Source organism: Ischnura elegans, chromosome 8, assembly GCF_921293095.1.
Source record: "Ischnura elegans chromosome 8, ioIscEleg1.1, whole genome shotgun sequence".
Lineage (NCBI taxonomy): Eukaryota > Metazoa > Arthropoda > Insecta > Odonata > Coenagrionidae > Ischnura > Ischnura elegans.
This window is the reverse complement of record NC_060253.1, coordinates 51,740,982-51,753,707: the sequence shown is the minus strand read 5'-3', so window position 1 is coordinate 51,753,707 and position 12,726 is coordinate 51,740,982. Positions and strand designations below refer to the sequence as shown.

The 12,726-nt window shown below is 38.2% G+C and overlaps 1 protein-coding gene across 2 annotated transcripts; it reads left to right on the top strand.

Annotated features, from left to right (window-relative positions):
* Nucleotides 1-272: 272 nt before the first annotated feature.
* On the top strand, nucleotides 273-11,353 carry LOC124163735 (ras-related protein Rab-18-B-like). Of its 2 annotated transcripts, XM_046540810.1 has the most exons (7): nucleotides 279-354; nucleotides 481-645; nucleotides 754-880; nucleotides 1,064-1,249; nucleotides 4,706-4,828; nucleotides 10,077-10,239; nucleotides 10,493-11,353. In XM_046540810.1, exons 2-6 carry the CDS (start codon nucleotides 518-520, stop codon nucleotides 10,182-10,184), a joined length of 672 nt encoding a protein of 223 aa, XP_046396766.1. In that variant the 5' UTR covers nucleotides 279-354; nucleotides 481-517; the 3' UTR covers nucleotides 10,185-10,239; nucleotides 10,493-11,353. The 2 variants fall into 2 exon arrangements, with proteins under 2 accessions (XP_046396765.1, XP_046396766.1); XM_046540809.1 differs by having other exon boundaries at nucleotides 273-645; nucleotides 10,579-11,353.
* The last annotated feature ends 1,373 nt before the right edge of the window (nucleotides 11,354-12,726 follow it).

Genomic DNA, 12,726 nt, shown 5'->3' with positions numbered 1-12,726 from the left:
CAACTAGCTAAAATTATTGTGGTAGGTACGTCAGTATGAGTTTATGAGCGCCTTGGGGTTCTGCAGCACAGCTATACCCGTAAACTACGGCTGGTGATGAGGATGGATGTTGAGAAGTAATTTCCATAGAGTACCTATTTTAATTGATAACCATTCAAATGGTTTTTCTTAGCCTCATAAAAGTCATTATAAGAAGTGATTTTAGTGAAGTCTTCCTTCAATAGATAGCGCCTGCATTTTGTGAAGTTAGGCAAAATATGTGCTCCGTAACAGCGGTAACAGCATTAATAAAAAATGTGGGGATAGGTGGGTTTGCCTGTCGCTCGAAGTTGAGTGCATTTGTCTCTCATGTGGGTAAGAAGCTAGTCTGCGTGTTTCTTTATGGTTGCGCTGTGAAATTGTTCTTCTACTTCTTAGACAATACCTCGGAGAATATGTTGTGTTCCGCTGAAGTAGTATTCCATTGAGTTCAAATTTCAGAAGACCATATTTGCATTGCTTTGGAATAACGATCACAATGACGGATTCCGAGGATACTATCCACGAAGGAGCTTCTTCTGAACACAAACAGTCTGATTCGAGTTCCCCTGTATGTCTTTCGGCTAAAATCGTTACAGTGGGTGATTCTGGTGTTGGGAAATCCAGGTTAGTGTGTGCTTAATTGTCTTTGTTGTAGATTCATTTTATGGGATAAATAGACTATCTGAAGTCGATCGAGACTTATGCTGCATCTTAAATTCTAATTTAACCTAGCCTGATACAAATGTTCAGTAAAAGCACGGCTTGGCTTGATGATGGTCCTATCGGAAGTACAATTGGAGTGGATTTTGTGTCGAAAGAAGTTGTCATTGACAATTACTGCCTCAAATTACAAATATGGGTAAGTTACTTATTTTGTGTCCATAAATTGTTTTTTCTACAATCGCGTAGAATTTATCAGATCTGCTATTATACCTGTTTCACTACAAAATTATGCAGGAAGTGGTGACTTCCTTGCGTATCATTCAGAGATGAACGGACAGGATGCCTTATGAGGGTTTTCATAAGCTTCCTACCTTTCCAGGATACTGCCGGGCAGGAGCGTTACCACGCACTAGTAACTCCCTACTTCCGAAATGCTGTCGGTGTGGTTGCTGTCTACGATGTTACTAGCCGACTATCGTTTCAAAACTTAAAAACTTGGTTAAATAAGCTTGAGACTGTGAATACCGATCCAGTGATAATAGTTGTTGGAAATAAAATAGATAGGGTAAGTGTCGTCATTTTCTCCAACTATACATTCTCTCACTCATGGGGCCCCCAAGCTTCTGAATCTTGACTCCTATCGGATGCCCAGTGAGGGATTATTGGTGTTCATCCATGGCCCTGTGTATGTCTTTATGTTGTGAATTTAGGCCTAATTGGGTAGGTAATAATTTAATAATAATAATAATATAATATGATTTTATTTCTGTTGGTTACATTATGCAACATAGAAACCGTCAGGTATACATACATACATAAATATATACAAGGCATAAAATAGAGGGTCACATTTTACAACAATCACAGTCATTATCAAAATATTCTGCTAAGGTGTAGTATGCTTTCTTAATTATAGGAGCCCCTTTACATATTTTTAAAAATTGGATATGGATGTAATGGATTTTATGTTCGGTGGTAAGCTATTGTAGATGACTGAAGCTGAGTGAAGTGGACCGTGCTGAGATGAGGACAGAGAATAATGGGGCAGGTGAATGTTATTATGATTACGAGTGATGGTAGGAGTGTACTTTGTGGTGAGCTGGGAAATCTGGGTTTTGCTTTACAAAAAGGGCACAGTTTAGAATGTAGAGGGATGGAACAGTAAGAATTGACAGTTTTTTGAATAGGGGTCTGCCAGGGGTACGTGAGGGAAGGCGAAGCATAGCTTTTAGGGCTTGCTTTTGGAGAGAGATCTTTCTGGAGAGAGAGTCATTTCCCCAGAATAATATCCCATAAGTGATGTGGGATTGGATTTTACCATGAAAAAGTAATTTCAAGGTGTCTATGGTGACGTTTGGAGCTAATATTCTAATGAGGAAGATGCCATCTGTTATTTTTTTGTAACATTATTTACATGGTGAGACCAATCCAGGTTTTCATTGATTGTTAACCCAAGAAACTTAATGGCTTGGGAACGAAGGATGGGGTTATCACTTACTTGGAGTAGGAGGCTGGAAGAGGGAGGACTTCTTTTGTGATGGAACTGAAGATGAAAGGATTTCAGGGAATTTATGGTGAGACCATTGGATCTGCACCACTCGTTCATATCAGAGACAGCGGTTCTGCAGAGGTATCCAAGTTCAGTGGAGTTTTTTGATTGTAGCAGACATGAAGTATCATCAGCATATTGGAGGAGTTTCCCAAGAGTAATTGAATTGGGAAGGTCATTTACAAATATTAGGAAGAACAGGGGTCCAAGTATTGAGCCTTGAGGCACACCTTGACGAACTTCTGGTGGCTCTGACAGGGTAATTTTGGGACCTTTCGCAGTTTGATAGTTAAATTTGACTTACTGCTGCCGGTTAGTAAGGAAGGATTTTATCCAGAGTAAGGCATTACCATTGATACCCAGCCTCGAGAGTTTAAAGTACAAAATTTCATGATCAATACTGTCAAAGGCTTTGCTAAGATCATAAAATATGCCAACAGTGGAATTTCTATTATCTAGAGCCTTGTGGATATAGTTTAGTAGTTGGAATATGGCAGTGATTGTTGATTTTTTGTTTCGGAAACCATGTTGACTTTCATGAAGCAATTTTTGTTGTTCCAGAAAACTTACAAGACGATTATAGAAGATTTTTTCAAAAATTTTTGAGAAGCATGAGAGAATGGATATAGGCCGATAGTTGTATGGATCTGACCGGGAGCCCTTTTTGTAAATAGGGGTAACGTGGGCTAACTTAAGATAGTTGGGGAAATATCCATTGTCAAAAGTGGAATTAATGATGTCTGCCAAGGGATGGCATATGAATTTGTTAGCTGCTTTGATGATTGGAATGGGGATTTCATCAAAACCTGAGGACCATTTATTTGGAAAAGATTCTATGACTTTTTGAACCTCTTTGGGACAAGTGGGAAAAAGAAAAAAGGACCTAAAGGATGGAGAGCTTTTGGTGAGTAAGGGGTATGGGGGAGGGGAGTCAGTGGTTTTTCTGCTGAAAGTTGAGTTGAAATTGGTAGCAATTATTACAGGATCTGTAGTTAGGGTACCATTGAAATTGAATTTATCATGCATAGCATTATGTTGACCTGATTTGGTGTTGCACTTGATAAGGTACTATGTACATAGCCTTCATTTGCCTCTGTAATATTCAGGAGAAGGAATAATTGTTAAGAACTGAAAAGAGGAGGTCTATCAACAATTGCATTGCAAAATTTTTGTTAAAAGAGGAGAGGCTGAGCTATGCAGAAGTACAGGCATCAATGTCAGGTTTATTTGGTGTCCAATATATATCATAGAAATTTCCTCTCCTGTGTCTTAATTTGGATGGCATCTTGGTTATGCCAGGAATTTGATTTAGTATGATCTCGGTAAGAACTTGAGGTCCAGGTCTAGCAAAAATATGAAAATCGTGATTGAATGTGCGGAGCATTATTATGTTGGTGCGGCAAGTTGGGCATTGCATGTTCATGTCCTGGCTGGAATGCACGGGGTTGCGCTGACTTGACACTGCTCTACTACCTGACTTAATGTCAGAGTATATATCTACTTAATCCGGGATGGGGTGTGCGGCAAAAGGTAGTGTTAAAATGGACATCTACAGTAGATATCTATTAGACATGCTGCTGTTTTGACAATAACATATCTAATAGATATCTACGATAGATATCTATTAGATAACTATTTATCTATCTGTAGATATCTAATAGATGTTTATTTTCTGTGTGGGTAGTGTCATCGACACTCCAAAGAAAATATTTTTTTTTTCTATTTCCATGGAATGATATGATTATGTTGTGTTCTTTTTCAAGAAGTAACTTGTACACTTTTGTCTTAAATGCTTGTATTGATAGCAATTTTCTTATATCTGTTGGCTGTGAATTCCTTATTCGTTAAAGTTAATAAGATGTTTTTTTATTCTAAACTCAAAATTGCTGTATTGTGCTATGCTTTCTGTTATAGCCTGTTATTGTAAAAAAAAATAATTCCCATAATTTTTGCTCAATACCGGGGCATTTTAGAGAATTTTTGAAAACCAACGGGACACCCTCAAAAGTTGTCTGAACTGGGACTGTCTAGGCTGAAGCGGAACATATTGACACTTAAAGTATATTTCTTCTTTCGGATGCAGAAAGACTTGATCTGTGATTTTCATGAAATACCAAGGAAAGCTACGCAATCTGTCAAAAACTCATTGGAGATTAGTCTGGGAGTTGCTAGAGGTTTGGAAGTTACGTGCTTGCTTCAATTATTCTGAACAAATATATCTTTCAGAGCAACACTGAGGACCTCTGTCTCAGGCTTGCAGAGTGGTATGTGCAGTGATAGAAGTAATGCTCGTGGGCATCACAAATGCAATTTTCTCCTTTTAGTATGTAATGCCATTATATTCTAACGAGCTATGGCAAGGAGATATTTTTTTTTTTTGCTTTTGCAACTTTTATTGAGTATATTCATATTTAGTAACTTTTATGAGATTAGTGGGTAATATTACTTCACCTTGTAATTGATTTACTGCAGGAAAGGCAAGTTACCCGAAGTGAAGGATTGCAATTTTCCAAAGAGAGAGGAGCACTTTACATGGAAACCAGTGTCCTTATTGGCCATGGTGTTTCTCATATCTTTGAAAAGCTGATGCGAAAAGTGAGTGTGCTTTTCTTCTTTTCTATTAATATTTCATCACAGTGTTATATGTTTTTAATGATTATTGACTCCAGATTTCTGTTATCTGTATAATTTACATTCTTAATATAATTGCGGGCCCGATTCTCATTAAAGTCTTCTAAATCGGCCGTTAAAATAAGAAAGAAAAAAAGAGGGAGGTTTCCGTGCCATAACTTCCGTTCAAATATGTACTGCTTTTTACAAACATCACACACGGTTTGAAAGAGGGAAGCGTGCTGAAGGCCATACACACCATCAGAAGACTCAGAAGTGGATATTAGTCACGTATGGAGGCGGAGAAAGGGCTCTCGGCCCAACCGACAGAGCACATCAATTGAAGTGCTCCGTATCTTGGCTTGGACGGGACCTCGTCAATTGATGTGCTCCGCACTGAATGTGTTAAGGTGTAACACACGGTGAATGATCATGCGATTGATCACGCTGAATGATCATGCAAAATGAAATCTGAATGATCATGAAATCATTTGCCGTACATAACGGAACAATTCGCTAATGAACCGTCTTGTGCATGATCATTCATTCAAAATGAGAACATGTTCTATTTTGCTCACATGATCCCTTGAATAATGGCATTATCATTCAGCATTATCATTCACCATGTATAGCAGCCTTTAGCCTTAACTCACGGAGATTATCATATTCATTTCTGATAAGTTTTTTTTTCATCTTGCACCTTGACGCTATACATGGCTTAAGAATTACGTACTTGCAAGAGTATTCTTTTAAAATATAAATCTCTCTAGGAATGCCTATGAATTGCATGTGGTGAGGGATGGGGTCTGGTGAATGGACAAAGACCATCGCTTAAAATTGTAGGGTAGGGTCTTTTGGTGAATCACTTTTATATATATCATTTAAGTAAACCCTCATGCTCAAGTATTATCCATTACCCATTTTCTTCACATTAAAGGCACAAAAATATTTTAAATTTAAGGCTCCAACTTTTTCTAGGTGTTTTTTTTCTAAGAAATTTCACTGTACATATTTGAATAAGTTAACTTTGACATTTTGTGATATACAGCAAACTCCCGATTATCCGGGCCAATGAATGGGGGAGTCGGCACGAGTATTTAGAAATTGCAGACTTTGAATTGAATTCCTTGTTTTATTCTGAGAATTGTCAAATTTTGAACGAAGCTATTCCGTCAATATTAATGCATTTAACGCAGAAACGATTTCCATGTTGATGTTTATACTGAAATCGAGATAAAAATTAATATTTATCGTAGAATTTTGTTTAAAAATTGTAAACTCTGCTGAAAAGACAAACAATTCAATTCTTAGTTCAATTTTTTGAGAAAGGAACAAATATTTATTTCGTATAATGACTGGATAAACAATTGTATGACCGCGGTCCCTTGCCACAAAGAGGGGTAATATGAGACGAGAGGTCCGGGTACCTGCTCCCGGATTTCGAGGGTACGACCTAAGTCCCGCTTTGTTGGGTCCCAAAACTAAGACTTCGTGAACCAGCAGGGTTCCCGCTCAACCGTGAAAACCTTAAAACCGTGAATAGGCCGTGAATTTCGTCTACTGTGAAAAAACCTGGAAATAGCCGTGAAGTTCGTCGTAAAACCTTAAAAACTTCTCAAACTTGATTTTAGAACTACGATTGACGGATCGAAAGAAAAAGAGGTCAGTCACTTGCAGATACTGTCCTCGCATTTATCTACACACATATAGTCGAAGCACAAATATTGGTCCGTGTGTCATGACGACACACACAGACCTTAAGGCTGTGATTGGACGACCTTTGACCGAAGCGATCATTAACCCTGGCGAGAAATCAGACACCTCTTCACTTCCCTTTCACCCTCCATTTTCTCACTCACAACCTTTAGCCGGCCGTAAATTTTTCTAACGATAGTCGACGTCATAAGAGCACTTTCATTGCTGCGTTTTGCATTCCCGGCGTTTATCACATTTGCTTTATTTTTAGTTAGCGTGCGGCCAGTGATTTTTATGTGATCAATATTTCTTCCTAAAATGGCTTATCAACAGACTGTGAATTTGACGCAATTTATACCGTGAAAACCTGGAAAAAACCGTCAATTTTATAATTTAGTTAGAGTGGGAACCCTGACCAGTGACCGTCATAAAAAGGGGGAGAGCAAGGAAACATAAATTTTCGGCATTTGATTGCTTGAATAGAAAAATCTCAGAAAAAAATTTGCGGGTTTCATCTCCCAGGTCAAGAAACGTCCTGCCGCATATTTTCGTCATTTGTAGGGAAAGGGTTAATTTAGTACAGTGCAACCTCGATATAACGACACCCCACGGTGCACTAATAAACACTCGCTATAGCGAATTGTCGCTTTACCGGAGGTGGAGCAAATAATAGTCAATATACCTGTTGCGAACAGATATACAGGAACAGGAGTGGTGCGGCGACAGATAAACATCTATCCGATAAACGTAAGCATAAATCCAGACGAAAGGCGATGTTTTTTTGCATCACTAAATTTCCTTACTAAAATAACGACTAACTATTCAAACAATTTATAAGCGCCGCACTGAATAAAAATCATGCAAAGCATTGTTTCGTCAATCATTATATTTATCGAACGACAGTTTACCACATAAATTTGAGACTGAGCACTCCATTAACTTCATTTCTAACAGATCGTTAGCAGTTACAGAGGTTAAGGAGTCTTGATGAAAGTCTTACGGTGGTGAAACCCTTGCTATGGCGAGAGCCAACGCCGAAAGGGTCTCGTAAAAACGAATTTTTTAACACGCTTATTATAGGGTCAATTGACGGTGCATCGGCTATCTCTCGTAATAGCGGGGGTGTCGCTATAGCCCGTACTCGCTTTAACGAGGTTCCACTGTACCCATTATTTGAATTTGGTATCCTTTGATCAGTGGCCAACTTCTCTACCCACTATTCGCTGTTCATTTTATCTTTGTGGGTGAGCTGGTTTGGCCTAAGCAAGTGGACATGAGGGAAGGGAAAGTTTCTCGACATGTGGCTTTGCCTTTGCCAATTAGCAAACAGTAGGCGTGGCCGCAGTCAGTCGCTCTCAGACCTCCATTGAAGGAACATCGTGTATCTGCTTGTGGAGCAGTGTTGCCAAACCTCATGCATTCTCCTTGTATGTCTTTAAGTATGCCTTTTGCCAATGGTGCCTCATTCAGCCGCGACAATGTCATGGGCTCCTGTGAAAGGATTATACTCAATACCTTCCAACTGAGTTGGTACGAGGGTTGTTTCAAAAATAAGGTTCCCACATTTTTTTAAGACACAAGGAAATTTGTATTCGAAAAAACGATTACACCATTGGAAACATTGATCTTTTAGCTATTTTTCTACAGAGTTGACATTTTTTTCTATGCATTTTTTTGTTGAGTAATCCACTTTTGCATTCCCGCCTCAAAGAAGTCGGCCGCCAACCTGTTGAGAATCTTGAAAACTTCCTCTTGCAACTCCTCGTCCTACCCTAGCTTTTCATTCAAAATCCGGACACTTGAAGCTTCAGAAACCTCAGGAATTTAAACAGCCAGTTGCCGAATGGTGATTCGCCGATTTTGAAGCAGGATTTTCTCAAATTTGGCCACAGCTTCGTCGGAGATCGACGACCTCCCTCATTGTTGTTCATCGTGGACGTCCATGTGGCCGTCGGCAAACTCCTTACACCATAGAAAAAAATAAAATTGATAAAAACAATACTTAATTTATTTGCAATTTTTCTATGATCCGAAAATACATGATTTTAATGTAGTATAGATTATATATGGACATTACAAAAATACGCCAGAGCGAAGGGATGCTGCGTTGCCACGTCTTGCGTGCGAAACTTTGTTTCCTGGTAACCGGCAATGGCCCGGCTAAGCCCCGTTTGGCAACATGACAATAAAAATGATTAATACTCACAAATATTAATATTTTTATAGATTATGGATCATAGAAAAATTGCAAATAAATGAAGTAGTGTTTGTATCAATTTAATTTTTCTTTCGGGGTAAACTGTAGAACTAGATAGTGTTTAAACATTTTCGTTATTTTACAACAAAATATACGTTAAAAATACTCAAAAGCCGTTTTATTTATCTACATTAATATTCACAACCTATTGTGGAAGATGAATTTTGTAGACGCAGTAGTTTTCCCTGGGTTGAGTTACAAAGTTCATGAAGTTGACAAAATGGCTTATTTTATGGTGCGCGGAGTCATTTATTGCATTCGCGTGCCTACATTTTTGAATTTGTCATAAAATAAAAAATAAATTAGAATTAAAAATAAAATTTGCTTTAAAATGACGTATTATTCATTATTATGGCTTGTACTGAAGTCCAGCTATAAATTTGCAAAGTACAGCAGCACATCATTTTGACGACGACAGTAAGTATACCTTCCACGGGCTTCTGTGAGAGGATTATCCCCATTGCCTTCCAAATGAGTAGGTATATTGTTTCGGCACCGGGGCCAAAATACCTGTGGCCACCTTTAACTCACACGTTTTCACTAACATAGTAAGACGGCTATGTACATTTGGCAACGTTATGTTTGCTCCTCCTCTTTCTCTTGGTACTACCCCTCCCCTATCAGCGAAGCCATCCTAGAGTGTCCGGGCTCTCACGAAAGCTCACCCGCAGACATAAAGTGAATAGACTATAGGCAAAAACAAAACGTACATGTGGCAATCTTAAGTTTGCTCCTCTCTCTCTCTCTCTCGGTACTGTACCCTTTTTCCCAACTGATGGCGGATGACCTTGACCACGCTCAAGACCCACCCGCTCTTCTAGCCAATCACAGAAGAGCGGCAGGTGAAAGTGTGTAGGAGGCCACAGTCTCTCTCCGACTTTTGTGCTGTGAACATCGCTCTCGAGCTCGCAGTGTTGCCAAATGTAATCTGGGGAGATCGCACTCATACTGTCTCATGCACAGTTATTTCCACGTACTGGCAACACTGGTCGGCTGTGTAGAAGGGAGCCGAGGGGAAAAAGGAAGGGCATGGAGGGGAAAGGTGAGGTGGAAGGGGAAGCACTTCGGCTACTAGCTCTCTATTGCCCAACCGCCAACAGTTCGGAAAAAGAGTATACCCCCATCCATTAACAATGCCTTCCGAGAGTGTCCGGGCCCTTACAAAAGCTCAGCCGCAAGCATAAAGTCAATAGAATTTAGGCTACAATGCTACCCTATCACCCTGATCTCAAAGACAATTGTAATTTATTTTTAACCTCATTCATCGTTCTCATATTTTAGGTTTTGCAGAGTGATACATTGTTTAATAAACTGCAAGAAGATACACTGAAGGCTGAAACTTCTGATAAAATCAGTATTCCACAATTCCGAGAATGCCTGTGCAATTGATAATCTTTTTTGATACATCTGTTGCTGTTTACTGTTTTAAGCATTATCAGTCACAGTAAGTATATACGTAATAAATAATTTTTTTGGATCACTTTATTTCTTGCTTTGTTTCTTAGTATCAGAAGGTGTGTCTCACTATGTGCTGTGATGATTTTATTGATACCATAGGCTTGACAAAGATTTGGTATCAGTCACTCATCTTATACATTTTATTGTTTACAGCTTTCATTTTTAATCTGATAAGAAATTTGCTTCTGTGCTGTTAGTTTTCTTTTTCAAATGATTAATTTTTCTCTTCATTTTTTCAGATATGGATGCATGTTTGAATATTTTCATGATAAATAATGGGAGTTTCCCTGGTTTTGAAAATATTTTTGATGATTGTTTTTTTTAGGTTGGCTGATTCAAATGTCAGCGTTGACTCATGTAATGACAGCACGGGACTACAGTGAACTTTTCTTGTTGAAACCTTTGATAAATCTAATTTGATTGCAGTATTTTGATATATGTATATCTAATAATTGTATTTTACAACCATGTGAAAAGCATTTACTTAAAAGAATATCAAGGCTGGTACCCTTAAAATGGTGCCTAAGGGCTTCCATTACTAGTTCCTTATTGAGTATCTGAGGAGTACTTGCCAAAACTTAATTAAGAGTATACTACGATTATCATTTGAAAATGTGTTCAAATGTACAATTTGTAATTTTCATTATATGATGAATCAATGTGTACTTTTGATAATATTTTCTATTCTTGCTACGGTTTTATACATGAATGTAATTTAAATTGAAAAAAATGTTATTATATTTTTATGCTTGAGATTTGTGTAGATATCTGACATTATTATTCGCAGGAATTTGAACAACTTTGCTACTTATGTACAGACTATTTGGTATACTCTTTTTAGATGATGATGATAGTGTAATATTTGTACAAGTGCCTTTTGCATCTCTAAAACTAATCAAAGAGTATTTGTTGTCCTATATTTGCAGTAAAATTTCATGAAAAAAGTAATTCGGTTTCATTCAATGACTTGCTAGTGAAAACTTTTTTAAGGAACTGAAATTAGTGTGCCATTAATCATTTTCTGTGAATGGATTTACATATAATGATACATATGTGAAAGTATACCAAAAAAATTAATAAAAATATTAATTTCCTTCTGACCACTGTTCTGCTTTTAATTACTAAAAGTAGTTGAAGTAAACCATTTGTTGTATTATGTCTGTCTATCACACCTTGGACTACCCCTCCTGATTCTACTCTTCTCTCCATTCCCGAATCTTTTGAAGAAGAACAAGTAAAAACAAGTAAGATCAAAAAGTGTCTTCATGGAATAAACATTAAAGGTGCGTACAAAAAATGCTGTGTAAACGAGAGTGAAAATTAATATCTATTTTCGGAAAAACATGCCTTCTTCCTTCTTATTTAAATTACGTGCGTATTATTGAAATATCAATCCAATAAAGGTGTAATTTCAATTGCCCAAAGCCATTGTTAGACACCTTTTGGGCCAGTAGATGACTCGTGCAGCAGTTGACCTCCAGAAATGGGGAACTTTGAAGCAGGTAGGCTGAAAAAGGTCAGCGGGGGGCAGAAAGAGGGAAGGGTGAAACGCGCTTCTATTATTCTCCTGTAACTTGATATTTTATTTCGAAGATTTTGATTTATGTTCTTTGCAATGCAAACTCTGGGTGAGTGGGGCCTTTTTTTTATTTCTGAGACACTGAAAGCTTTGGAGGGGCGTCCAAGAGCTGATGGGAGGGGAATAGCTGATTTTGGGAAATGTGCTACGTAGTTAGGTACTATCCCACAGCACAGCTTCTCCCTATTCAAGGTCGGTAAACGACTGTCGTTTACCGACCTTGTCCTTATGGTAGTTCGGGTAGTTCCATCTCTTGGGGAAGATTCAAACACATAAATGACACAGGATAAATACTTCATTTCATTTTCATCGAACGATGGATGCGGGAAAATTATAAATCGGGACCGAGATCTTCAAACCATCAATGCGGGAAAATGATACCTTGGGGAACAATAGGTGCGGAAAAAAATTATATTGTTTGAATGGGACTATATTTGGGACCAGGAAAGGCGAACTATGAATGCGGAAAACAATCAATGCAGGAACGATAGATCAAGGTTCCACTGTAATTATATAAATGAGAGATGAAATAGAATGACCTGATGGCCACTTCTCAAAAAGAGAAGAGACAGTGCTGAAATACAGGACTTTGTGGCAGTGTGAGACATTTTGTCGATCGACAAACTTTTACTTTAATTTCTACCGATCTACGGAAAATCGTAGGAATTTCCTTCCTCTTAGGAAATTCTTTCCTTCCTGTAGAAACAATAAATCATGAGCGTGCTGCGCCCGCTCCCAGCGGGCATCCCCCGCTCTTTTCAATGCAGGTCCACAGAGGGATAGGCGCGTTTCTAATTTTAAAATGTAGAAAAAAAGGCAGGGTCCTATGTACAAATTTCATTGGAATGTTCATGTACAAATTGAGGTCAGAGGACCTCTTTAAACACAACATGG

Bases quoted from the DNA above. Each gene is read 5' to 3' on its own strand.
- LOC124163735 (XM_046540809.1), top strand. From the start codon at position 518: ATGACGGATTCCGAGGATACTATCCACGAAGGAGCTTCTTCTGAACAC. The intron at 646-753 runs GTTAGTGTGTGC...AATTTAACCTAG, and splicing joins TCTGGTGTTGGGAAATCCAG to CCTGATACAAATGTTCAGTA. The intron at 4,829-10,076 runs GTGAGTGTGCTT...CTCATATTTTAG, and splicing joins TTGAAAAGCTGATGCGAAAA to GTTTTGCAGAGTGATACATT.